The sequence below is a fragment of the Ambystoma mexicanum genome, chromosome 12 (genome assembly GCF_040938575.1).
Source record: "Ambystoma mexicanum isolate Mex_15411 chromosome 12, UKY_AmexF1_1, whole genome shotgun sequence".
Lineage (NCBI taxonomy): Eukaryota > Metazoa > Chordata > Amphibia > Caudata > Ambystomatidae > Ambystoma > Ambystoma mexicanum.
Genome location: NC_090936.1, coordinates 351,602,769 through 351,630,184, shown reverse-complemented (window position 1 = coordinate 351,630,184; position 27,416 = coordinate 351,602,769). Strand labels below are relative to the sequence as shown.

The 27,416-nt window shown below is 47.5% G+C and overlaps 1 protein-coding gene across 9 annotated transcripts in view; it reads left to right on the top strand.

Moving 5' to 3' along the window:
* The window catches only part of ITPR2 (inositol 1,4,5-trisphosphate receptor type 2), a 4,412,221-nt gene that overhangs the window by 3,867,276 nt on the left and 517,529 nt on the right, over positions 1 to 27,416 (top strand). For all 9 annotated transcript variants that reach the window (XM_069628470.1, XM_069628469.1, XM_069628465.1 and 6 more), the window contains one exon: positions 768 to 893. In XM_069628470.1, the coding sequence (XP_069484571.1) occupies positions 768 to 893 (126 nt within the window). The remainder of the gene's footprint in view (positions 1 to 767; positions 894 to 27,416) is intronic.

Below are 27,416 nucleotides of genomic sequence, written 5' to 3'. Positions count from 1 at the left end.
TATAGGTAAACATGGGTTACAGTAAAGGTACTAACATTCCTAATTTATAATAAACAACAACAGGACTAAATGCACAGTCATCATTGCTTCATACTGTGAGAACACCCTCAAGGACATCAGCTATACATCACATTTGCTCTGTAAGAAAATGCATGCTGATAAAATCATAAACCTTAGCTTTACATCAATAAACCGGTTGCAAAAATAAAACTATGATGCCTGAGTTTTAGATGAAATAAAAATCTCTTACTTGTTCACTTGTGAGTGTCTGGTGTGTTATTCTTCACTGGCGACCAATGTACACGGTTGGCAGTTACATTAACCGTTTGAATTGAAACGTGTTTCATAGGAGTACCCGGACTAACTTTCTGCCTCACAGTCCATAATTTAGGATGGATGTATTCACCTCATAGGCAAAACATTCCACTTTTTTAGGATGTTTATATACAATCTGAGGGCACTCAAAAGGTTAATATACCTCAACATTCACATAATTAATTATAACATCTAGTGCTCGTTTCAGAGTGGTAAGTGCTGATAGCACCTGATAAGAAACAATAATAATGAACCAAAAAGTTAATTGGAAAAGCGTCTTACTCTAACACTACATATTGTGTAGACTTAGGACTACTACAACCACCACTCTTCCTTGTCACTTGCTTAGCGTCCCTGTATATGGACATGTCTTGTATCTTCAAGGTTGCTGTCACTGTGCTTTTTTATTTACCTTCTTCTCATAATTTTCAAATGCTCTTTTCTCTTACCAGGTAACCCTGGATTGTTCTGGTTCTCTAGGCACATTTCTCTTTGGGGAAGCATTTCCTTCAATCTTGCAGTGTTTATCAACTTAGCGGTGGCTCTCTTCTACCCTTTTGGGGATGATGGCGATGAAGGCAAGTCGTTTTTACAATTAATAAAAAATACACTGAAATTGTGGTGATACTGTTCTCTGCTTGATTTCACATGAAAAATAGACACACCCATATATTTTTTTAAAATGTATTCCATATTATCTGATAATTTTAATAATATTAGGTTTTATATTGTGCTTTAGAGAGGATGCTCTAGATGTCTGTTGGAACTTGCTAACACCTATGTGGGTACACCTTCTTTTCTCCCCGCTATTACTGAATGTGGGAGAAGAGTGGGCATGCCATTTCCTCTTATGCTGGATAGACTAGTCTAAAAACTGTGGGTCTCTTCCTCCTTTGGGAGGGGGCAGAGAATTATCTGAGCGGGTGTGTGAGGCTGTTTCAAATAGGAAGCCAATAACTGTGTTTATTGGAAAATCAAGATACTTCTCACAATTGGAAGGAATCGCCAACAGTAATTTTTCTCAACGGGGGCTCTGCAGAAAAAGAGAGTGGAAACTACTACATTAGCATGAGGGAATCACAGAAGGAAAATGGACACTCTCCTATTCCCTTCAGTGTAACTACCCAGAGAATGTCTGTTCTGCAATGGTATATGACGGTCATTTTGTTCAGGTAAAGGATGCCGACATTGGGCTCCCTCACCAGAAATTTGAGTTGTCCCCTAAGCATTGCAAATCCTGAAGCTGGCTCTGCGAACGTGAAGTAGTAAAATATTGAGCGAATTCTGTCACTCTGCCCGAATTGTGTCTCACACCATGAATTGCCAGTCTTCATCCAGCTTGACAGCTTGGTGAAGTAATGCTGCATGACGACTACTTCACAGTCCACACAGCGCTTGTGACACAAGGAACTGATCCTGATACTTGACAAAACTTAAGATAAGATACCATTTCTTTCAGACACTGCCAGTCCAGTTGATATTGAGACATTCAAATGAACATGTCGACAGGATGCCAATGCATCTCCAACTCCACTCTGGTGCTCCCTACCCAGAGGATACAGAACGGTCATTGTCCCGAGACCATACGCCTTCTCCGTTTTCTGTCCCTGGCTCTAACGTCAGACATTTTGATTCTAAGTCCCCAGTTTACCTAGATGTCTGTGACAAGAGAAGTCCTAATCCACTTCCCCTAACCAAAGACCATAGGGAAAAGAAAAAGATGGAGATGCAGGTTTCACTGATAGCACCAGAGGCCAGTAACACAGAGGCAGAGGATTAGCACTGGGGCTATCATTCCACATCAACAATATCCCAGAATCAGAGCACTGTTTGCCTGGGAGTCAACAAGGAAGTGCAGAGCTGACCATCAATACGTGGGAGAAGATTAAGCGAAGCAGCAAGAGGCAAACATGGACTCCAGCCAACATTCAGCTGGAATCAGGAAGAACAAGGAGGGGGGCCAAATCTGAAGCATGTGAGTTAAATCAAACGAGTGGGTATGATGAGGAAAATCTGAGGGAATGGAGCCAGGGGGCACACCAACCTGAAAGAAAATGTGTTGCCTAGCAACCATGTAAATGCACTGGCCCATAATAAGTACACAAAGAAGTTAGCACAAAAGTAACTAATCTGACTTCCGGTCTAAAAGCCTCATGCATTGATTTGGGTTGGTGATAATCAGAGACAGCTATATTTGCCTTGCTCAGAAACATCTTCACCTAATGGGAAATGACTGCAACAGCCTCATCTGCCCTCCAGACCCTGCTCTTTATAGGTAATTTGTCAGCTGATTAATTCAAATCTAGGAATGAGAACATTCTGAAAACCCTTGCTAGGCCTTCCGGCAAAAGAGAACCCCCAACCCTTACAAATCCAATACAATCCCTCGTAGTAAGTAGTAAACGTCTCTCTTCTATGCACACGTTCATTTTATGAATCACGTGAGTTGGTTCCACAAGTTTCCCACTGAGGGACATCACTCACCCCTCCTCTCAAGTAATTTTAAAATATTCCTCAAGGTTTAGATTGATTTATAGACACGTTTGAAGGTAGAATGATTTCTTAACACGTGTGGAGGTATAATGATCTTACAAGTGGTGGGGGTCTATAAGGCACAAGCAAGAATTTCAAGTTTATATGATGCAGAACTCTGAGGTTGTAGGGTGCACAACTCCATTGAGATAGTCTGGTGAGTGTTTTTTTTAACATCTCTACACCCATTCTGCATTGCATTTTGTGTCTCTTTTTGCAAATTCAAAGCTTGGTGTGTGTTTTTTAACATCTCTGCACCCATTCTGCATTGCATTGAGTCTCTTGTTGTTGCGAATTCGAAGCCTGGTGTGTTTTTTTTTTTAACATCGCTGCACCCATTCTGCATTCCATTTTGTTTCTCTTTTGCAAATTCGAAGCCTGGTGTGTGTTTTCTAACATCTCTGCACCCATCTGCAGTACTAAAGTATTCTCAATGCATCTGTTCTCTTGTATGCCCTGCCTACTAAGCCGCCTGGTGAGTTTGTGCTCGGACTGTGCTGTGCAGCCCCTCCCCTTTCTTCCAACTTTCCTCCGCCTCCCCTATGGCACTCACCATTTGCCCTATCTTCTCTAACTGCTAGACAATCACCTATCCTCCCTCTCTCACGAAGTCTGGAAAAAAAAAGCTTAAAAAAGACATCCTGACCACAAACCCTGGCCTACCCATCGCAGACACCTATGTCAGCGCAACCTCCAGACAGATTTTCACTGATATCCTCTTCTCTGTCCCCTCTCCAGATCTATGGACTCCTCATCTCATCTCTACTCTCTCCCCTCTCAATTCCTCACCCATTAATGGTGCCACTAAATGGGAAGTCCTCTTGGCGGGCTTCGCATCATCCAGGTATATTATTAATGTCTATCACATTGGCACTATCTTGGTCCAGGGTCCTCAACCCAACCTCCTCCTCTTTGACCAGCACCTGCCGTCGCTCATTAACTTCAGTCCAACACCTGCTACTTCTTCTTCCACTTTCTCTGTCCACCCCCTCCGACTGGTGCACCACGCCCCTGTACCCCTCCTCTGAATACCCTCAATGGTGGAGGCCTCTTGCATCTAGCCACTCGTAATACTCGTTCTGCCATCAAACACTCTGCCGACATCGGCCTCCTCCTTGACAACCTTGACCTCGATATCCTTGCTCTTATCGAGACGTGGTTCAAGGCCAGCTCAGTCACTGCTTTTGACTCCCTTCTCCCTGATGGATATAAGATCACCTCCAAGCCTTGCCCTAACCGTGATGGCAGTGGGGTAGCTCTGATGTTCCCTGAGTGGATATCTTCTTCCCTCATACCCACTCAGCCTTACTCTTCCTTCGAGAGACTGGTATGCAAGCTGGTCATCTCTCCCACCTCCTCTCTGACCATTGCCGCTATCTACAGGCCTCCTGGCTTTACCACCCTGTTCCTCTCTGAATGGGCTGATTTCTCCTCCTCTCTCCTCATAACCACCTCTAAATTCCTTCTTGTGGGCGATTTCAACATCGGTGTGCAGTCATAATGTCGACATCAATAATGTCGACAGTCAAAATGTCGACAAATTAATGTCGAAAAACAATGATGTCGACAAACAAAAATGTCGACATTATTCGATATTTTTTCGACATTAATTTAGTGTATGCATAAATACATACATAAATATATATATGATGTGTTGAGTATGAGGGGTGGTTGGGGGGGTGTGGGGGGGTGGCAGGGGGGTGTTGGGTGAGGGGGGGTTGGGGGGGGGACCCCCCCATAGTAAATACAATTTTTATTTATTTAATTATTGAATAAATAAATAAATAAATAAATAAATAAATAATTGGTATGTGTTGAGTATGAGGGGTGAAAGGGTGGTTGGGGGGGTGTGGGGGGGCGGCAGGGGGGTGTTGGGTGAGGGGGGGTTGGGGGGGGACCCCCCCCATAGTAAATGATCATTTTTTAGGTTATTTATTTATTGAATAAATAAATAAATAAATAAATAATTGGTATGTGTTGAGTATGAGGGGTGAAAGGGTGGTTGGGGGGTGTGGGGGGGGTGGCAGGGGGGTGTTGGGTGAGGTGTTGATAGTTTTAAGGGTTTATAGTCATAATGTAAAAAAAAAAAATGTCGACATTTTTTTTTCGAAAAAATGACTTTTTACATTATAAGTATAGGATGTCGACATTATTGTTTTCGACATTTTTTTTTCGACATTTTTGTCTGTCGACATTTTTTTTTCGACATTATGACTATAAACCTTCAACATCCACCTTGACTCCTCAATCAAGGCATTCGCTCTCTTCTGCAATCTCTGCACCAAGCTCTCCCTCTCCATTCTCCCTTCTGGTCTAACCCACTTGGCTGGAGACACTCTTGATGCCTTCATCCACACTGATCTTTCACTCTCCTCCCCACTGATCACCACACTCGCCTGGTCAGACCACTGTCTCCTCTCGCCTGGGTCCTCTCTGCCCTTTGACTGCACCTCCCCTAGCCCTGACAACTTCGTTCACAGACATCCGTCCGATGAAACGAGTGTCAGCGGCTGCCTTTGCATCTACCTTCATCCCCCCTCTCTCCCCACTGCAGACTCTACCTCTGACTCTGCTTTCAGTAACCTCCATTTTGCCATTACCAATGCCCTTCACATTCTTGCCCCAGTCATGAGGATCCGCCTGAAACATGCCTCCAGGCGTAACACCTGGTACAACTCCGAACTTGAAGCCATGAAACGTAAGTGCAGAGCTGCAGAATGCAAGTGGCAGACCTCAGGCTCACCCTCTGAGAAACTGCCCTGTTGCCTGCCCTAAAGGCAATACAGACTCTCAATCCACGCCAAGAAAGGGGCCTACATCCAGGGTGTTGAAAGGCACAAATAGGTGGTTATACCAGTCAAGAAGGAAAGGAGAGCTGTAGTGGAGGGAAGGCAGTGCAGTCATGATTAGGTCGAGGATGTTACCTTTCTCTTGTGTTGGGTCTTCCATGTGTTGTGTGAGGCTGAGTGTGTTGAGAAGGCTGAGGAGAGTTTCCTTCATCAGTTTGATGGCCTTGTTGCCTGGGAGGATGAGGTCTCCTAGGAAGATGTTTGCGTGCGTGAGGGACCTGGTGGTGACTGTTAGGAAAGATTTCTTAATTGTGGGTAATTTTCCTTCCATGTGGCAACCCCTAAACTTTTTGCTGTTGTTTTCACCATGATCTAGACGTTGCCAGAGAAGTGCAGCCTTCTGCCGCACTCCTCTGGGCTTTCGCTCCATTCTTACGGGGAAACTGACACGCCCTTAAGACAGTTAGTACCGGGAAACGTTGTTTTCAGTAGTTTCTTTATCATGTTGCAGCTTTCGCGCAACATGGCACAAGAGGGCACTGTAAGCTAAGTTACTTCTCTCTTCGGTTCTCTAGTCTACTACAGGCCCTAGATACTCTCTTGGGATTGTTATCGAACGGTGCAAGTGAATCACGGACGGGACTGGTGGCAGCGATCGTTTCTTTGTGTTTTTGAGCTCCTTTTGGCGTTTAAGCGTGTTTCTCGCGCTTAGCCCAAAATGGTGGCCTGGCCCCCAAAATGACCAGACCACCAGGCTCGGTGTCTGTCCTGTCCGCTGACTGTCTTGCCCCCTTCACCTTCCCCAGGTTGAGCCGACCCGGGGCCTTCCTTATTTGGGCATGTACTTTCCCGCGAAACACAGATGCTTTTGCGGGCTTCTGCAGGCCTTGTGTGTGCCTCCAGGATGTGGGCTGGGATGTCTGATGTCTGGTCCCAATAAACATCCCGGGTGCCAGAGAGTCTAGGGTGGTGTGAATGCCTGGGACCTCCGTGGTCCGTGATAGGTCCACGTATGGTGTGAGTGTTTTGTGAGCAGATCTCCCATTGGGTCCCCTCTGTTTTGGTGCGAAGGGAACCGTGGATAAGAGGGGGCTGGAAACACCACTACCATGTCGATCTCCTGAGTTCTCACGAACAAAGGAATACAGGAGCCAAGTATCCTGCAACCACGAGGCTGAACCGAGGAATCGCTGGTGACCCGCTGAAGGACTGCTCCTCTGCACTGCTGTCGCTTTGTGAAACCCTTTCTACCTCGGATCGAACGAAAAGGCCTGTACTGGTACTTCGGCCCTTGGAATAGTGGGAACAACTATTCTCGGCATCTTCACCATCTCCTGCACGTAAGCCTTCGGAAGTGTCTCTGGGCCATCCAGCAGACTGACCAGCCTACCCAGGAGTCTTGCTCTGTAACCGCCGTCAGGTTGTGTTGTATTACGAGTCCTTGTCACTCTCACACAATTTGTACACTTGGCATTCCCAGGTCTGAAGTGAGTAGTGTACATTTGGCTGAAATACACACGGCCGCTCGGTTGCCCTGCTGTGGTAACAAACAGTGCAGGTTCACTGCGTTTGGGACGTCCTCAACTCAACTTCTGCTGCTGCGGAATCTACACGACAACGAGACGTCCCCTGCTCCTATCTGAACCTGCCAGCACTGAAACTGACGCGGAGAAGCCTGGGTCTGCTTGCATCGGGGACCGGTGAGTAGCATCGCTAGGAACTGGTCGCCCTCCTGCAGGAGCCCATAGCTTTTCTCCGCTGTGTCTAACAGCACGCCTTTCCGTACTCGTGCTCTGCTTCTGCCCACAGTGGATGCTGCACTTGAGTCGCGGAGCTCTGTTCATCTTCATTTGTTCACCGAACTAAACTGCCTGATTCCCTCGAAGAGACTCCCCTTTTTGCCTGTTGGCACCAGCGCGTGCAGGTACTTTTGAGCACAAGGCTCCATTCTTCGTAGGGCTTGGACTTCCTTTTAGTTAGGTGCCTCTGAAGGCGGACTGGGTCTAAGTATTATTCGCACTGCCTGTTTTCCTCCCCATCTAGGTGGTCTACACATTTTGTGCATCTAACTCGTTAGACTCATTTGTATTTGTATATATATTGTATTGGTTTGGTATGTGTTGGTTTACTGGAGTTTTATTGTGATTTCTCGCTACGGTCAATGTTACAAAGGCCTTGTAATAAATGTGTATATATTTTTAATATAACACCTGCTTGGAGTAATTTGTAAGTGTCCTTGCTTTGTGTGCTCATTGCGGGCTTGCAGTCACCCTCACCCCTCTTGAGACCTAGTCTTGACCGCCGCGATCGCTACCCTGATTGGTCTGGCTTGTCCAGAGGTTACCCTGTTCCAAGAAACTAGGCTGACCTTCTGAACCTCTGCCCCTCCGGGACAGAGTTCAGAAATCCGTCTTAACAAATTGGTGTACAGCGGTGGGATACGACTGAAGGTATCCAGTGTTGCGCACGAGCGAAGGCATTTCAAGTTATTCCTACCAGGACACGTAGTGAATTGTCGTAGTATAACTTTTAAAAGGCCATAGTCCTATCTAACAGTATGGAAACAAATACCTTGTTAGCTTTAAATGCTTCTAAATCTGAAACATTGAAAAAGATGTGTGCAGAGAGAGGTGTCCCCTCTCAAGGCACCAAATTGGATATGATCCAAAGAATCGTGGCGTGGCAAGAAGCGCAGCTTGACGCTATAACTTCTGAGGACAGTGCGGAAGGAGGTGGGGCTGCTCTCACTGGTAGAACCGACGGTTCTGCCACTGCACTGGTCCACCGCGACCACGAGGAAAGGGAGGATGAGATGTCAAATGTTTCCTCTGCCAGTGTTGATGGGGAGGCCATGCTTGAATTCAAGAAGCACGAACTGCTGTTTAGGCAGAAGGAGCTTGATTTCAGCATGACCAAACTAATAATCGAACAGGCCGGAAAACAGAAAGACAGGGATCACCAGTTGGAACTGGCCAAGCTTCAGGTTGCAAATGGATCCAAGGGTCCTGGACATGGGTCTGGGGTCTCCTCTCATCCACGGTTTCGAAAAGATCTGCTCAGTGTGTATGAGGAAAAGAATGACATTATGGACTGGCTGAATACGTTTGAGTATGCATGCGAAGTTCAACAAGTTGACAATGCTGGTAAGATTGCCTGGTTACTCAGCAGACTGCCCCATTCTGGCTCTAGTGCCATTATGGAAATGTCGAAGGCTGAGCGAGCAGATTTCGCAATGTTAAAGCAAACTCTCATTTTAAAGGTTGGAAAGACTCCTGGCCAATATTTAAAACGATTCAGAGAGTATAAGAAAAAAGAAGGTGGTACTTGGGTATCTTATGTAACCGAATCCTTAAAAAACTTGACTGGCTGGGTTGAAGGTTATAAGGTTTCTACCTTTGAAGGCATGATAAGTCTTGTCATGCTGGAACATATTTTTGCATCTTCTTCCCCGGAACTTAAGCAGCATTTGGCCGATTCGAAGGAGATAGATCCTAAGAAGCTGGCCATTGCCGCAGATTTATGAGTGTCACATCGAGTGTCCCATAAGGACAAAACTCATCCTGGTAAGCAGGAGGAAGGGAAAAAGTCCAAAGATAAGGAGGGTGGAGAATCTGATAAATCTTCTTCTCAAAAGGGCCACAAAAAGAAAAATAAGGGTAAGACACAAGAGAACTCACAGGGTAGTGGAGGTCAGCCTCCGAAACAGAGCTCTGGTTACAGTAAGCCTCCCTATGTAAACAGACCCAATGGATCTTGTTTTGCTTGTGGAGCAACTGACCACGTGAAGGGGGATCCCCGGTGTAAGGTTAAACCTTTGGGGGTCCACTCCGCTAATCTGGCCTTCTCCACCTACGAGGAAGAAGAGATTACAGGAGCAACCTTCTCCTCAGACTCCTTCCCCAGCGGGATAGAAGCTGAGGTAATTTTAGTTTCCCTGGGTTCCTGGGAGCCTTAAGTCACAGAGGCTTATGCTAGGATTCCAGATAATACCAAGCACTACTTTAAAGACAATGTGCTGATCAATGGAGTGGATACTCCAGCTCTTAGGTATAGTGGGTGCAGTCGAACTGTAGTGGATTCTTCCTTGGTAGACTCAGAGGAAGTTGCCAGAGCTACTCTGATGCCCACTAAGTTGTCTGACGGCCCACCTCGCATGTTTCCAGTAATACCTGTAAATCTTACTTTAAATGGTACAGCAGTCAGGATTCCAGTGAGCATTCAGAGAAACGTCCCAGGAAAGGTCTTGTTAGGCAATGATCTCAGAGCTTTAGGGCTCGTAGGAGACACTGCCGACAGACCCTGCACACGGTCTAAAACACAGGCAGCATTGGCCAAGACCAATACGCCGCCCCAGCCGAAGGGGAAACCCAAGGCAAAAGGAGTAAGCAAGTCAAGACGAGGGAAAGAGAACATTCCCCCGAGCTCGCCTATCACTGCGGTGGAGGAAGTTGGTCATTCGCCCGGGCCTGACGAGGAGTGGCGATGCCTGAAGTATTTGACCCCAACGACCATCCTGAACTAAAAGACTTGTTAGTAGAAGGAGGTCCTGACAGGGAAGAATTCAGTAAAGGCCAACGTGAGTGCCCATCTCTGGAAGGCCTAAGGAGACAGGCCTGCTCCCAGCTTGAGGGTGAACCTCCTGGGACGCATCGGATTTATTGGGAAGGTGGACTCCTGTATAGTGAGCCCACAGAGTCTACAGAAGGAGACCATAGGAGGTTGGTGGTTCCCCTTGCTGTAAGACCCTTCCTCCTGCAGCTGGCGCATGAAGTGCCCCTTGCTGGTCACCTTGGTATTAAGAGGACCAAGCAAAGGTTATCCATGCACTTCTACTGGCCCAAGATGGGGGTGCAAGTAGAAAGTCACTGCAGGAATTGTGCCTCCTGCCAGTTATCTGGTAAGAGTGGCTCAACAATCCAAGCTCCATTGGTACCACTCCCAGTTGTGGGAATACCATTCGAAAGGGTAGGGATCGACATCGTTGGTCCCCTTGACCCACAGACATCCTCAGGCAATAGGTTTATCTTGGTGCTAGTCGACTATGCTACCAGATATCCTGAGGCCATCTCATTGAAAACTGTAACTGCCAAGTCAGTTGCAGAAGCGTAAATTGGCATCTTTACTAGTGTTGTCTTCCCTAAAGAAGTTGTGTCTGACAGAGGCAGTAACTTTATGTCAAAGTATATGCAGGCTATGTGGAAAGAATGTGGGGTCACCTACAAGTTCTCTTCTGCATACCACCCCCAGACCAATGGTCTGGTGGAACGTTTCAACAGAACGTTAAAGAGCATGATTGGGGCTCTGGAAGAACCTCAGAGAAGAAAATGGGATCTTCTTTTACCATGCTTACTGTTTGCCTACCGAGAGGTACCACAGGAGGGTGTTGGCTTCAGCCCCTTCGAACTTCTGTTCAGTCATCCCATACGGGGACCCTTAGCCATAGTCAAGGAGGGATGGGAGATGCCCACTCCCCCTGTTACTACCAACGTAGTAGATTATGTGCTGGGGCTCAGAAAATGGATGGTACTTCTGATGGGCTTGGCTAGTGATAAATTGAAGGCAGGACAAGTGCTGGTGAAACATTGGTACGACCAGAAAGCTTCCCTCATCAACTTTACACCTGGTCAGCAAGTCCTGATCATGAATCCCATAAGGCCTCGAGCTTTACAGGACAAATGGTCAGGCCCTTACACAGTGGTGGAGCCCCTGGGTGAGGTTAACTATTTAGTGGACCTTGGAAGGCCTGGACAGGCTCCAAAAGTGTCCCACGTAAATAGGCTGAAGGCTTTTGTCCCAAGAGTCGAAATCGCAGCACTGCTACTGGCTTCAGATGTTGAGGAAGAGGAGTCTGAACCTCTCCCCGACTTGTTCCAAAGCGGTCCTTCAGATAGCTCCTTTGAGGGTGTCCGAGTGGCCCCTCATCGGACTTCCGATCAGCAGGCTGAGGTGAAAAGTTTGCTTAGGCAGTTTTCCCCCCTGTTTTCACAGTCACCTGGTTTGACACCTTGGTGCAAACATAACATAGACACAGGAGACAGTGTACCTACCAAGAGTAGGGGATACAGGATGTCAGACAAAGTAAGGTCTTACATTAAGACCGAGGTCAACAAGATGTTAGACCTTGGGGTGATTGAACCCTCTAGTAGTCCTTGGTCCAGCCCTGTGGTTTTGGTTCCAAAGGCAGGCACTTCTGAATTGAGGTTCTGCGTGGATTACAGGGCTTTGAATGCTGTCACCAAGACAGATGCACACCCCTTGCCTCGAACAGATGAGCTGGTGGATACTTTGGGTTCCTCCAAGTACCTCAGCACGTTTCACCTCACTGCGGGCTAGTGGCAAATAGCTTTAGCAGAACATGCCAAGGAGAAGACAGCGTTTTCTACTCCAGACGGCCTTTACTAATTCAGGGTAATGCTGTTCGGGTTGAAAAATGCACCTGCCACTTTCCAGAGGCTTGTGAATCATGTGTTGAATGGGTTGGACGAATTCTGTCTTGCATATCTGGACGATATAGCAGTTTTCAGTGCCACCTGGGAAGACCATGTGAAACACCTTGGGATTGTGCTCCAGGCTCTTCAGAAAGCACACTTGACCATAAAGGCTAGTAAATGCCAGATTGGACAAGGCTCAGTGGTTTACCTTGGACATGAAGTAGGTGGAGGGAGGATACAGCCTCTTCCCAGTAAAGTACAAGCAGTGCAAGACTGGCCTACCCCCACTACACAGACCCAAGTGAGAGCCTTCTTAGGACTCACAGAGTATTACCGCAATTTCATGGCAGACTATGGCACCATAGCTGCCCCTCTGACTGCCCTCACTACTCTGAAGAAACCCAAGAAGGTAACTTGGACCGACGAGTGTGAGAAGGCCTTCAACGGCTTAAAAGAATCCTTGTGCCAGGCCTCTGTCCTCAGGGCCCCTGATTATCAAAGACCTTTTATTGTGCAGACGAACCCCTCTGACACTGGGATAGGAGCTGTACTATCGCAAGTAGATGAAAAGGGTAAGGAACACCCTATTGGTTTTATTAGTCGCCAGCTTAAGGAAAAAGAGCCCAGATGGTCCACAGTGGAGAAAGAATGTTTCTCTGTTGTGTGGGCCCTACGGAAACTGAGGCCCTACCTCTATGGGACCCACTTCACTGTGCAAACTGACCATAAGCCCTTAAAGTGGCTAATGAACATGAAGGGAGAGAATACAAAGTTGCTTAGGTGGTCCATAAGTGTACAAGGCTACGACTTCACTATTGAGCATAGGCCAGGTGTCCAACATAGCAATGCTGATGGGTTGTCCAGAATGTTTAACCGACCTGAACAAGAGACTCATCCAGGGGTGGATTAGTTCCCCCTGTCCATAGTCTGGGAGGTGCAAGTGTTAGGAAAGATTTCTTAATTGTGGGTAATTTTCCTTCCATGTGGCAACCCCTAAACCTTTTGCTGTTGTTTTCACCATGATCTAGACTTTGCCAGAGAAGTGCAGCCTTCTGCCGCACTCCTCTGGGCTTTCGCTCCATTCTTACGGGGAAACTGACATGCCCTTAAGACAGTCAGTACCGGGAAACGTTGTTTTCCGTAGTTTCTTTATTATGTTGCAGCTTTCGCGCAACATGATAAAGTAAGCTAAGTTACTGCTCTCTTCGGGTCTCTAGTCTACTACAGGCCCTAGATACTCTCTTGGCGTTGTTAACGAACGGTCCAAGTGAATCACGGACGGGACTGGTGGCAGCGATCGTTTCTTTGTGTTTTTGAGCTCCTTTTGGCGTTTAAGCGTGTTTCTCGTGCTTAGCCCAAAATGGTGGCCTGCTTTCCCGTGAAACACAGATGCTTTTGAGTGCTTCTACAGGCCTTGTGTGTGCCTCCAGGATGTGGGCTGGGATGTCTGGTCCCAATACACATCCTGGGTGCCAGAGACTCTAGGGTGGTGTGAATGCCTGGGACCTCCGTGGTCCGTGATAGGTCCACGTATGGTGTGAGTGTTTTGTGAGCAGATCTCCCATTGGGTCCCCTCCTTTTTGGCGCGAAGGGAACCGTGGATAAGACTGGGCTGGAAACACCACTACTATGTCGATCTCCTGAGTTCTCACGAACAAAGGAATACAGGAGCCAAGTATCCTGCAACCACGAGGCTGAACCGAGGAATCGCTGGTGACCCGCTGAAGGACTGCTCCTCTGCACTGCTGTCGCTTTGTGAAACCCTTTCTAACTCAGATCGAACGAGAAGGCCTGTACTGGTACTTCGACCCTTGGAATAGTGGGAACAACTATTCTCGGCATCTTCACCATCTCCTGCACGTAAGCCTTCGGAAGTGTCTCTGGGCCATCCAGCAGACTGACCAGCCTACCCAGGAGTCTTGCTCTGTAACCGCCGTCAGGTTGTGTTGTATTACGAGTCCTTGTCACTCTCACACGATTCGTACACTTGGCATTCCCAGGTCTGAAGTGAGTAGTGTACATTTGTCTGAAATACACACGGCCGCTCCGTTGCCCTGCTGTGGTAACAAACTGTGCGGGTTCACTGCGTTTGGGACGTTCTCAACTCAACTTCTGCTGCTGCGGAATCTACACAACGATGAGACGTCCCCTACTCCTATCTGAACCTGCCAGCACTGAAACTGATGCGGAGAAGCCTGGGTCTGCTTGCATCGGCGACCGGTGAATAGCATTGCTAGGAACTGGTCGCCCTCCTGCAGGAGCCCATAGTTTTTCCCCGCTTTGTCTAACAGCACGCCTTTCCGTACTTGCGCTCTGCTTCTGCCCACAGTGGAGGCTGCACTTGAGTCGCGGAGCTCTGTTCATCTTCATTTGTTCACCGAACTAAACTGCCTGATTCCCTCGAAGAGACTCCCCTTTTTGCCCTTTGGCACCAGCGCGTGCAGGTACTTTTGAGCACAAGGCTCCACTCTTCGTAGGGCTTGGACTTCCTTTTAGTTAGGTGCCTCTGAAGGCGGACTGGGTGTAAGTATTATTTGCACTGCCTGTTTTCCTCCCCATCTAGGTGGTCTACACATTTTGTGCATCTAACTCGTTAGACTTGTTTGTATTTGTATATATATTGTATTGGTTTGGTAATGTGTTGGTTTACTTGAGTTTTATTGTGATTTCTCGCTACGGTCAATGTTACAAAGGCCTTGTAATAAATGTGTATATATTTTTAATATAACACCTGCTTGGAGTAATTTGTAAGTGTCCTTGCTATGTGTGCTCATTGCGGGCTTGCAGTCACCCTCACCCCTCTTGAGACCTAGTCTTGACCGCCGCGATCGCTATCCTGATTGGTCTGGCTTGTCCAGAGGTTACCCTGTTCCAAGAAACTAGGCTGGCCTTCTGAACCTCTGCCATTCCGGGACAGAGTTCAGAAATCCGTCTTAACAGTGGCCAAGTCCGTGAAGTCTCAGATGAAGGCGGTGTTGGGGTTGGATGGTCTGTTGATGAGATGGAAGGTGACTGTGTCCATCAAGGAGAGCGTGAAGTGGCAGGAGAGGACTTCAAAGGAGCCAATGGTGTCAACATCAAGTCTGGTGCAGGGCCATGCGGTCTTGTGTATGACTGTAAATTCTCCTTTGACTGTCTTGCTCGGCCGGTCTCTGTGCTGGATACTCTCGCCATTGAGGACAAGGATCTTTAGGATGTGGGTGGAGGTGGGTGTCAGCCGGGTCTCAGTGATGAAGATGGCGTCAAGGTTATGTGTAGTGATGAGGTCCGTGATGTCTGCTGCATGGGTGATAAATGAGCAGACATTGACGAGCATCAACTTCCATGTTGTGGACGTTGAGGGCGTGTTGATGTGCTTCAGGCTGATTTAGGTGAGGTTGCTGTTTTGCAGAGCCCATGCCTTAGAGGGGCGGGGGTGATGTTTTTGACGTTGGCACTGCCTGGTGATGGCCTGTGGGGATGGAGGGAGAAAACACATGTCAGGACGTGCTTACCTGTTGTCGGAGCAGGGGTTTCGAGCGCTGGGTCCTGCCAGTCTGAACAGGTCCAAACAGGAATTGCCCTTTTCTTCGTCTGCCCTTTACTTTGGATGCCCGGTTGAGAGAAGCCCTTGATCTAACAGTTAAGAGCAGAAAGGAAGAGGTAGGGCTAGGAAGGTGGGTGGGGCTACGGACAGGTGACCTAAATCCACTTGCACCTGCTTACCAACTTCGAAGGAAAGAGGCCGAAGGGCTGCTTAAGTAGGGAAAAAGGTCAGGAAAACAGGAAGGCGCCAACAGTTTAAGGTGACTGACAGGTGGGCGGGGCTTAGGCCAGGTGACCTAGATCCACTTGCACCTGTCCACCAACTGCAAATGAAAGAGGCCGCAGGCCTGCTTAAGTAGGGAAAAAGGGCAGAAAACATGCTGGTGTCAGAAATCCAGCAGCATCTACCCGCTGCGCCCATACCTGCTCCATCAAGGAACCCTCCAAGGCCTTCCCGCATCCGGCTGACACCGTCCCATTCAGCCCCAGTTACCCCTTGACCATTGTCGGTTGCACCTCTTCCTGTGGTGGAAGACGCAGCTCAGACAGACACTGATATGGATAGTGTTAGGACACAGAATACACAGGGGACTGAAGAATTTGATGACTATGTTCCCACTGATGCAGAGCCTCCTGACGTCAAAGTGCCCTGCAGCGATTCTCCACCAGACGAGATTGGTTCATTTCATTCAATGATCTCACAGGCTGCAAAGCTGTGCAAACAAGTGCCTGAGGAGAAGAAAAGGGAATGTTTCCTTGTCGATCGATGGGAGTTCTCGTCCTAGAGGACTATTGTTTCAGTTACCCTTTGGGAGGATGGCCTGTTGGTCATGAAGACCCCTAGCACGACCCCAGCAAAAAGGGATTGTTTGGAGAAGAAATACTCGGTCAGGGACACAGCCCCAAAGTGCCTCAGATCTCAATCATCACCAGACTCAGTGGTCTCTGCTGCCGGTAGTAAAGGTCCTCTAACCCAGTTTCCTCTTCTGTGGTTACTCCTGATTAGGAGGGTAAGAAGCTGAATGTGACTGGGCAGCGCATTATCACAACGACGGCATCCACTATCAAGGCTGCCAACGCCTTACCCTTTCTCTCAAAGTACGACAGAGAGATTTGGTATAAGTTGGGACCCATTCTCGACTTCCTCCCGGAGGACAAGAAGGCCGAGGCCATAGCGTTGTTCCACGAGGGAGAGGTAGCTTCGACCATGTGATTACCGTCGCCCTGGACATCGCAGATTCAGGATTTTGGCAGATGGGCAATGGAGTGGCCCTCCGCCACTAAGGTTGGCTCAAGGCCACCATCTTCTGCATGAATGTGCAGATGAAGGCGTTAGACATGCCATTCGATGGGGACAACCTTTTCGGGAAGGCAGTCAATGACACCCTGCAGGCCTTAAAAATGGACACTGACACAGCACACTCATCAGGCTCTCTCCAACAGAGGAGGCCATCCTTTTGCTCCTCTAAAGGGAAAGTCTCGAGGTCCTCCAAAGGTTTCACCTCACCCTATTGCCAGCCCTCCCATTCAATCACACAGGAGGCATCTAGGAGACGTTCCCAGGACTACAGAAGTGGCAATCAGCATTGTCATACTCCAGCATCCAGAACGCAGATGCCAAAGCAGGCCTGACCCGGCCTAGGGCCGACACCCCCACTTCCGCACCCCAGAAGGAGGCCGGTTACCACATTTTGTCAACTAGTTGTGCAACATCTCCAGAGACAAATGGGTGCTTGATATCCTTTGACAGGGTCACTCTCTGGAATTCCAGGACAATTGCCTTCACCTTCCTCTTGTTCCCAGACAAGAACAGCACATAGCGCAGCTACTTAAGGTGGTTTAAGCCATCCTAAACAAAGGGCTTATAGAGCCAGTCCCTCAGCGACTTCGGGGGTCCGGAATGTACTCCAATTACTTTCTGGTGCGAAAGAAGTCAGGGGGGTGGAGAACCATTCTATACTTGGAGCACATGAACAAATTCCTCAAATCTGAAAAATTCAGGATGGTCACGTCGCAGCATCTGCTTGACCAACTGGAGCAAGGAGATTTCCTGGTGACCCTCGACTTGGAGGATGCTTACTTGCATATCCCTATTCATCGCAAACACTGTAAGTTTTGTCATTCAGGGAAGACATTACCAGTTCAAAGCCCTGTCGTTCGGCCTGAAGTTGGCCCTAAGGGTATTTCACCAAGTTTTTGGCTCTGTTGGCAGTGCACCTGCGTCGCAAGGGAGGGAATCTATGTCTATCCTTACCTAGAGGATTGGCTGATCCGATCCCGCTTACACGAGCTTGCAATCTAGCACACCGTGGAGACCATCCAGACCCTAACTTCTGTGGGATTCTTGATAAATTATCAGAAATCCTGCCTATCAGCATTTCAGAATGTGCTATTTCTGGGATCTCGCATCAACACACTCTCTTGTCTAGCGGCTCCTTCCGAAGAGAGAGTGAAGGCAATCATTGGAAAGGTCCAGTGGCTATCAACAGCTTCTGTTGCAACAGTCAGGTCCATCAAGTCCCTGCTAGGGATGATGCCGTCCTGCATCCATCTGGTTCCCCTTTCCAGACTACAGATGAGACCCCTTCAAAAGTTTCTGGATGCCAGATGGCAGCAAGTCATCGGTGCATGGAACGACAAGATCGCCCTCAATCGGGCATTCCGTCCGGCCCTGCAATGGTGTTTAATTCGCTGATATCTCTCACAGTGTGCTCCCTTACAGATCCCTGCGTATCAAGCGACAGTCACAACCAACGCCTCTCTGGAGGGATGGGGAGGCCACACAGGGCATTAATACACCAGAGGCTTGTGGCCCCTGCAGGAAAAGGAATTGCACATCAACATCCTAGAACTATGGGTGGTTTTCTGGGCTATGAAGTCTTTTCAGCCTCAGCTCCAGACAAAGGTTGTGCGGGTCTTCACGGACAGCACCACCACCATGTTTTACATCAGGAAGCAGGGCGGGACGTGCTCTCCCATTCTCCCTCAGGAAGCGCAGAATCTGTGGCACTGGGCCATTGCTCAACTGATATTTCTTATCCCATTTCACCTGACAGGCATTCAGAACACCATTGCAAACTCTCTCAGCAGGGAACTGTGTTCCTGCCACAAATGGGAGCTGCAGCAAACACAGGTGTCTCGTCTCTTCAACGAATTGGGCCCCCCCCCCAAATGGACCTCTTTGCAACAGCTCCCAACGCCAAGTGTCAGAGGTTTGCCTGCAGATATCCTCACCAAGGAGTCTAGCGGACACCTTCTCATTCCCGTGTGAGGGCCTCTTCCGGTATGTCAACACACCCATAAGTTGTCACTGCAAGATGATCATCATTGTACCGGCGTGGCCCAGGCAGATCTCGTACTCAGACCCTCTCCATCTGTCGGTGGTCCCAGCCATCGAACTACCTCCCCTTCCAGACCCGCTCTCCAGCAAAGGAGGGTCAAACCTACACCACGACCCAGCGTTTCTGAGCCTCACTGCCTGGCTCCTGCAGCCCAAGTGTGGTGCCAGTCAGGGAATATGTCTCTGCTGCACATAACAGCGCCATAGCTTCTTCTTCTGTACCTGCTGTTGCTTGCCAAGTCTGGCCTTGCCAATGCATCTATCACGGTAGACCTGGGCGCCATAGCCCAGTACACCCGGGCTCCAACCAAGCTCTCCCTGTGGTCTCACAGGCTTGTTAAGGAGTTCTTCAAGGGCCTCTTCAGAACATATCCTCTGGTGAAGGCTCATGTCCCCGCTTGGGAACTAAATGTGGTACTGTCTAAATTGATGGGGCCTCCGTTTGAACCTATACATCAGGACACCTTGAAGTTAATATCATGGAAGACTGCCTTCCTGGTGGCGACAACCTTGGCCAAGAGAGTTGGGGAAATGCAGGCTCTCTCCTATAAGCCTCCATATTTGTATTGTATTGCATTGTAGTAGTCATTTATAAAGCGACTTTTCCCATTTGTATGGCCTCAATGCTCTTTGTGGTAGGAACACCCTCAGGGACCAAAGTTCAGGTATGGGAAAGTTCTAAGACGAGGTTTAAGGTGCGTATCTGCATTGGCCAAGAGTATGACTCAGGAGAGCTGGCTAGGCTCCAGTTAGCAGCCCAAGAGATCAGGCACATGGGCAGGTGCTGAGGAAGGTCATGATAGAGCGCTAGTGCAGGAGAATTGATATGTACCCAGCTAGACCAAATTGGTTGTAGGTTAACCACTTATTCTAATGGCAGAGGTGTTGAGGCAAGTCTGGTGTTTCAGTGCGAACCGGTTCTGTGACCAGTTTGAGACAGGCAAGATATCAAGAGAGAGACAGACTCAAAAGTAACAGTGTGAAAACCTTTATTATCAAACTTTGTGGAATTGGTGTAATGACTACATGGCACTAACTCTAAGGGGATGGTTCCCTCAACTGATGCTTCTAAGGGCCGTTGATGTCCGTAAGTCCAAAACCAACGTTTGTCTGTGTCCAAACCTATGCTTGCTCTCACTCTTAAACCAAATCTGATATGGAATTTTCTTAAAGGAGAAATGGTGACTTAAAAAAAAGGAAATATAAACTACAGCTGGTTTCAGGCAGTCTACCAATAGGTGTAGTTCTGACAGTTCAAAATAGTTAAACTCAACCGGGTTGCCCTTGTAACCTTCTACGTAGGGCTCTTGCCTTAAGTCAGTAGAGTTCACAATGCCTCTGGGTCTCTTGGGGTTCCCTTCCCCAAGTCTAGGCCTCTCATCATAAAGTTCAACAATGTCTTTAGTGAGCCTCTTAAGATTCCCTTCCCCAAAATCTTGATTTTTCTGATAATCCCAGTTCTAGCTTGCATTGTGTAAATGGCTTAACCTCCTCCCCCTGAAACATATCCCTAAGCTATACACACCCAGCCCGTTTCCATTCTTTAAATGCATTCATTTCGAGGCCTGGAGTGAATTGTAAGTTAAAGAAAATGGGGGTAAGTGGAGAGGGGTATGTTGTCCATTTGTACTTTTTTACAGCTATATGCCAAACCTCCTCTGTAACACCAGTTATGTCACTTGCATGTATGTTCGGAGGTCAGCCTTTTTTCGTGAGCCACAATATTTCCCGGAGTCTGGGTCTCCCCACCACTTGTTCCATCTGTATCCATCTATTTTCGGACTTGCCCATTGACCATTTCCTAATCACCTTATTTGGACTGCCCTATAATATTTTAAGAAGTTTGGGAGCACCATCCCTCCCCTCTCAGGCGGAAGCAGTAGTGTACACAGTGCGATTCTCTGGGTTTTATTATGCCAAATGAATGCAGATGCAGCTTTATGTATTCTGTGGAAGAAGGACATGGGTACCCTAACTGGGAGTGCTTGGAATACATATAACACTTTAGGCAGGGTCACCATTTTTATTGAATTTATTCTTCCTAGCCATGAGATGGTAAGTGGGTCCCAGCTTTTTAGCTGTTCTTCTATCGTCTTTAACAATGTGGGGTAGTTAGCGGTGTATACATTTTTAACTGTAGGAGTGATTACCCCCCCGAGTAGTTTGATACCGGTCTACACCCAACCCAGTTTTGTTTGTGCTTGAATATCTTGCATTTCTTCCATTGACAGGCATACATTTAAAATCTCTGATTTAGTCACGTTGATATTTAATCCTGCCACATTACCGAAATTCGCCAATTCACGGGTAAAAATTTGTAATGAGTGAGCTGGGTCTGCGACCATAAGCAGCATGTAATCAGTGTATGCCATGATTTTGTGAGGGACGCCACCAAATTGTATCCCCTTTATTTGCTGTGACTGTCGGAATATTTTCAAAAATGGTTCTAGGTGGAGTGCATACAACAATGGTGACAAAGGATACCTTTGTTTGGTTCCCCGTTCTAAACGGATGGGAGGAGAAATATGACTGTTTATTCATAGGCGTGCGGTTGGATTATTATAGTTGACTGTAATCATGCATATACATTTTGGGTCAAATCCCATCCTGTTTAGGGTTAGAAAAAGGAAGAACCATTCTACTCTGTGAAAAGCCTTTACGGCATCTATAGATACTAGCAGTGCTGGGATATGTTTCTTTTCCACCTTTTCCAGGACATGGCATACCCTTCTAATGTTGTCATGTGTTTGCTGTGTTTTATGAAACCCGTTTGATCTCGGTGAATAACAAAAGGCATATATGCCGCTAATTGGTTGGCCAGAACTTTGGTGAACATTTTTGCATCCAAATGTATTAATGCTATGGGACGGTATGCTCTGCGAATCGTTAAATCTTTGCCAGTTTTCGGAAAGAGAATGAAATTCGCTTTGTCCATAGAGGGGGGATTTGTACTGTGTCTAAGAAGGAATTATATAATGTGGTCATCGTGGGAACCAGCATATTGCTGAATGTTTTATAAAAAGTGGCTGGAAAGTCATCTGGACCTGGTGACATATTCGGGGGGAGATCGCAAATGACACGAGGAACCTCTTCTTGGGTAATAAGTGCTTCCAATTTTTGATTATCTGTCGGTGACAGTTGAAGAAGAGTAACCAATGCTAAGTATTCGACTTGCGATTGGGCATCTGGGCCTTCCGATTGATATAGAGTAGAGTGGAAGAGGTGGAATTGATGGAGAATATCAGTAGTTTCAGAGGTAAGCTCCCCTGAAGGCAGTTTGATCTGCTGAATTAACATTGTGGCTGCCTCCTGGCGAAGCTTACTAGCTAAAAGACAGTCTGTTTTATTGGTTTTTGTGTAGCATTTCTGTTTTAGGAAAAGAAGGGCCTTTTCTGCTTTCTTAGTTGTATGTAAGTTTAATTTCACTACAGTGGCTCTATACTCATTCTGCACCTGTGGGCCTGAATTTGTCTCGATTTTCTTTAGGATTTGTGCTAATTCCCGCTCCAATTTTAACTCAAGGGCTGTACTCCTCTTGCGTCTATTAGACTCCACTGCTTTGAGTGACCCTCTTAGTGTAGCCTTACAGGCATCTCATATGGTATTCTTTGAGGTTTCGCCCTCCTGATTCAACGCGAAGAAGTCTCTTATTTGCCGTGCCATATTATCTTTAACCACCTGGTCGTGTAGTAAAGCTAGCAGGAATCTCCATGACCATAATTTATTTGCTAAGTTTTGAATTTTAAGATCCACCACAATTGGGGCATGATCCGAGAGGGTGATTGTATAAATCTGAATCTCCGAGATCAGGCCCAGGAGTGGAGTAGAAATCCATACATAATCTATTCTGGAGAATGATATATGTACATGCAAATGGAATGTATATTCCTTTCCATCCCCCTTCTTAATTAGCCATGCGTCTACCAAGGACAGATCTGCAAATTTCTTCTTCAGGGCTGTCGAGTGGGAAGGTGTGACATATGTAGTTAACTTGCTGCAATCGCGATCTGGGTCCCAGGCTATATTAAAGTCCCCCATCATTAACAATTCCCCCTCCATAAAAGCTTCTAGTTGCACTGCTATGTTTTTCAAAAAAACCCTCTTGGGCAATGTTTGGAGCATATATTGTGGCTACCGTCATCTTCGTGGCCAACACCTTTAATATTGCAAAGACAAATCTGCCCTCTTTATGGAATTTTGTGAAAACAACCTGGATCCCCAAGCCTTGCTTTATTGCTATTAGCACACCCGCCACTTTACGGCCGGCTGTCGCCTGCAATATAATCGGATATTGCTGTAGGTGGAGTTAACCCCTGTCTGCTTTTCTTATGTGAGTTTCTTGGAGTGCCACCAAGTCGGGTTGGTGATGCCTCAAGAAATGTTCCACTTTACTGTGCTTCTGTGGGGTGTAAAGCCCCCTCACATTCCAGGATAAACATTTGAATTGTGTTCTGTGTGTATTTTAAACTTTAAGCATGATACATTCCAGCATGATTGTATCCCTGGGCCTTGACCCCCAGCTGTGAGTCACCCTTCTTCCCATGGCTGAGTGCAGAGAGTCCTAACTCTCCCATCTGTTATCTGAACAGAAAGAGTCCATGATGTCTCAAACCGTACGATCTGCATATCATTTTATACTTTGGACAAGTTCGCTTCCTTGCTGTTATGAATGGTGATCTGGTCGGTCAATCAAGTGTTGAGTTTATGAGACGGGCCACTTGGTTGAGCTCTCCAGTCTTCTTTTTGTGGGCCTCGGCGATACTTCTTTTGTCGATTCATGGAGGTCCATTCACCTGCTTTTGGATTCATCGTCCGTGTCGTCAATTTCGCCTGAGCTCCATCTGGGGGATCGCCTTGAGTGTCCTCTTCGATCTGTAGTAAAGCCATACCCGATTCCCTAGAAAAAATCCTTTGTTGTCTGCCTTCGAGGTTGAAAGTTAAGCTGAAGAGAAAAGTCCACCTGTATCGGATTCCATGTGTTTGAAGATTCTGTACCACCTCAAACATGTCTCTGCGTTTTTGTAAGGTTAGCCAGGAAAGGTCTTGGTATAGTTGAATCTCTGTGCTGTTATGCATTTTTTGTGGCTGCCGTTCTTGCTTCTCTTAGTATTTTTACTTTTTGTGGGTAACGTGCACATGCAGTCAATACATCGCGGGCCGGGCACCTGGTTCTAAGGACCTGGGACTTATTCTATGAACCCCTTCCAGGAAGATATTTGTAGAGTCATTTTCTGCAATTATATCAGCAAATATTTGGGTGACTGTCTCTTTCAGCTCGGAGTCCAACACCATTTCTGGGAGATATTTTATTCTAATGTTGGAGCGCTTTGAGCGATCCTCAAGATCTTCTTGTTGAAGTTCCAGATTGTGTGTTAGCCTTGCCAGTTCCTCTAAAGCTATTAGTGGGCCTTACTTCAGCTCAGAGTTAGCGAGATTCAGGCTCTGGTGGCTTCCGGGCCCTACCCTAAGTTTAATCGGGACAAGGTCGTGCTCCGCAAGCACCCCAGGTTTCTACCAAAGGTGGTCTCTTTCCACATTAGCAAAGAGATTGTGCTCCTCACTTTTTTTCCAAACCCCAAGGAAGACGCTGACAAGGCTCTCCACTATTTAGACTTCAGATTTGGAGGCTCAAGGCCTAGACAACAAGCGTCCAAGGCTTCAATAGCCAGATGGATGACTGTTGCCTTCCAGGAGGCATACAAGACTCAGCGCCAGGAGTCACCGCTTACGCTATAAGGGCCAAGTCAGCGGCTGTTGTCTTCCAACGTCACGTACCGTGTAAAGCAATTAGCAGAGCAGCGACACGGGCCGCTCCATCGTCCTTCTGCAAGCACGGTTCTCTGGATACCAGCATCAGGGCTGATGCAGCATTTGGCCAGGCTGCCCTGCATAATCTGTTTGCATAGAGTATCAAGCTCTCCTCCATGGCGTTTTCATCAGTTGTTGTCGCCCATACAGGATGGAAGAAAGGGGACGGGACGTAGGAGTAATTAAGTCTTAGTCACAGGAGTGACTAACGTACTCCTAGTCCATAGTCCCCTTTCCTCCATACGTCCCACCATCCTTCCCCCTAAAATAAGAGCAGCAAGGTTGAATAGTTCAATAGAGCCTATCCGTCAAAGGAGACTGAGGTATGGCACTGGTGGGTGGGGTTAGGAGAGCACATGCTCCAAGGTGACGCTCCTGCGCAAGTATACATTTAAAGGCAAAGTGTTCTTTTTCTGATGAAAAAAGGTTCCTTTCCCGTCCCTACCGAAGGACGCCCTTACAAGATGGCGGAAAGGGGTCTAGCGACTAGCAGTACGTTAGTCACTCCGGTGAGTAACACTTAATTTACAACTCAACTGAGGATTCACAGTTCCATTCAGGCCTCCCAGGGTTCCCTTCCCCACGCTTAGGCCCCTTTTGTCTTCAAATAAAGAATGTACCTTTTTACTGTACAGTTCTTTCATGGGAGTACTATCAGAGTCGGGCTCTTTGCTCCTTCCATGCACGACCACTCTGATCTCTCAACGCCTCTCCTTCTTTTCTGTAATTGTCTTCCTCTTAGCTCCTCCTTACAGGTGCCTCTTGCACCCCTTTTTACTTCATCTGTATTTCTTTTACACTCTTCCTGTTTTATCGTGCACACTTACACCTTCTTCTTGCTTTGCTTTTTCTGGTTGCATCTCTTGCACACTTCTCACTTTGTTGTGCAAACTTGCTCCTTTCTCTTTTTGCTTTCGGGTCGCTTGCACCCCTTTCTTGCTTTCAGGTCACTCTCACGCTCCCTCGCTTTCGGGTTGCTCGCACCCTTCCCTTGCTTTCGGGTCGCTTGCACCCTTTCCTTTTCATTCTATTCTTTAAAGATCATTTTTCCTCTTATCTCTCTTTACTTCCGTGCCACAAGCTTTTTGCTTTTTCTCTTGCTTTCCGCTCTCCTTACTTTCTCTCTTACTTACTGCTTTCTTTACCTTTGTGCCGCTTGAAAATCTTGTCTGTTTCCACTCCCTCTCCAGCCACCCGAACGCTCCTGAGTTTCTCTCTTCACTTTCACAAAGCTCAGCACTGGTGAGCGGTCTCCTTGGGATACTGTGGCTCGAGGTCAGGGTCTCACCTTCCTGCCCCTCATATACACTTGGGTCCGGCACACGGCCGAGGAAAAAGAGCATCTCTCTGGACTCGGCCAGAAGGTCACAGTCTGCCTCACTCCGGCTCTCTGGAGACAGGACTTCCTAGCCACGCTGCAGCCTCTCAAACATACCGGGCCAGAGTCTCGGCACGCAGCCCCCCTCCAGGCCCTCCAGACGTCCCCTATTGCAGCTACCTGCTGCTTGGGTCTCCGGGTCCCGTCAGCAATCCCAGCTCCCCTCTGCTTCTGGCAGAACTTCCCCTTTTGGACTGTAGGTAAGAGTCAATTGGAGTCAGGTGTGCACAGTTGGGGAAAAGTGCCTCACCTTGCCTGACTCTATTAGTGGGACAATTTAAAGGTGTTACATGGTAGGCCTCACTTTGTATCCCTATGTTGTTTCTATGGGTAATCCTCATTGCCACAGTCTGCCTCTTATTCGTCCCAGTACTTATTGGAAATGGGGAGGGGAAGATGGGGTGAGATTGGAAATACAGACAAACTGAGAGAGCCTGACCTTGTCTCCTCTTCTTTTCAGTACCAGGTGTGGGGACTTGTTGGGGCCCATTAAGGTGAGGGACTAATGCTAAATCCCTTTGTTTACCTGTGAGGAAAAAGGTGGGTTCCCAGTATATCTTCTAGGTTTTGAGAAAGGAGAGACAAGGTTAGTGTTAAGAGTTGAAAAAGGGCTTGGTCTCTCTAGACGTTCCAGAGATTTTATCTTCCCCTTTGGTGAGGGAAGGTTAAGGGGCAGGATGGGACTTGGGTGACAATATCCCATGAACAAAGAGGGTGGGTAGGATGGATTCGGGCAAGGAATGGGGGAATACCATGCCTCACCTTCGGATGCTCTCCCCGCAGTCCCCAAGGACCCCCTGTCCAGGAGATCCTCCCTCGCTTGTCCGCACCCAGGGTTGAGATACAAGAGCGATGGCCCTCCCCTGGCCACCTGAGCAACGGATACCCGGGAAAGACTTGTGAGAACGCCCTCAGTTTTCTCACATCAGCTAGACCAAATCTGTTATAGTCGTAGCTGCATCCTAGAGTGCATGTATGGATAGCTGTGCCTGCGGCAGATATCCACTGACGTGGTTCATTTATGCATACCTTAAGCTCAGATGGAGCTTATCTTTGATGTACCTGTGTCATCCGATCTTCTGTGGGGAAGAAGAAGCCAGCTACCTTCGTAGACTTTTCTAGGCCTATGGACAGCCTACCCTTAAGGTCTACCAAGTGGAATAGACTGGTTGCCCCAGAACATCTTCTAGATGGGACAGACAGGCTACCATAAATCTAGGCTAATGGCATTGTCTGAGCGCAAAATATAGGTTATCTTTATAGTCTTACTACATAATTTCCACGTTCTATAAACGCTA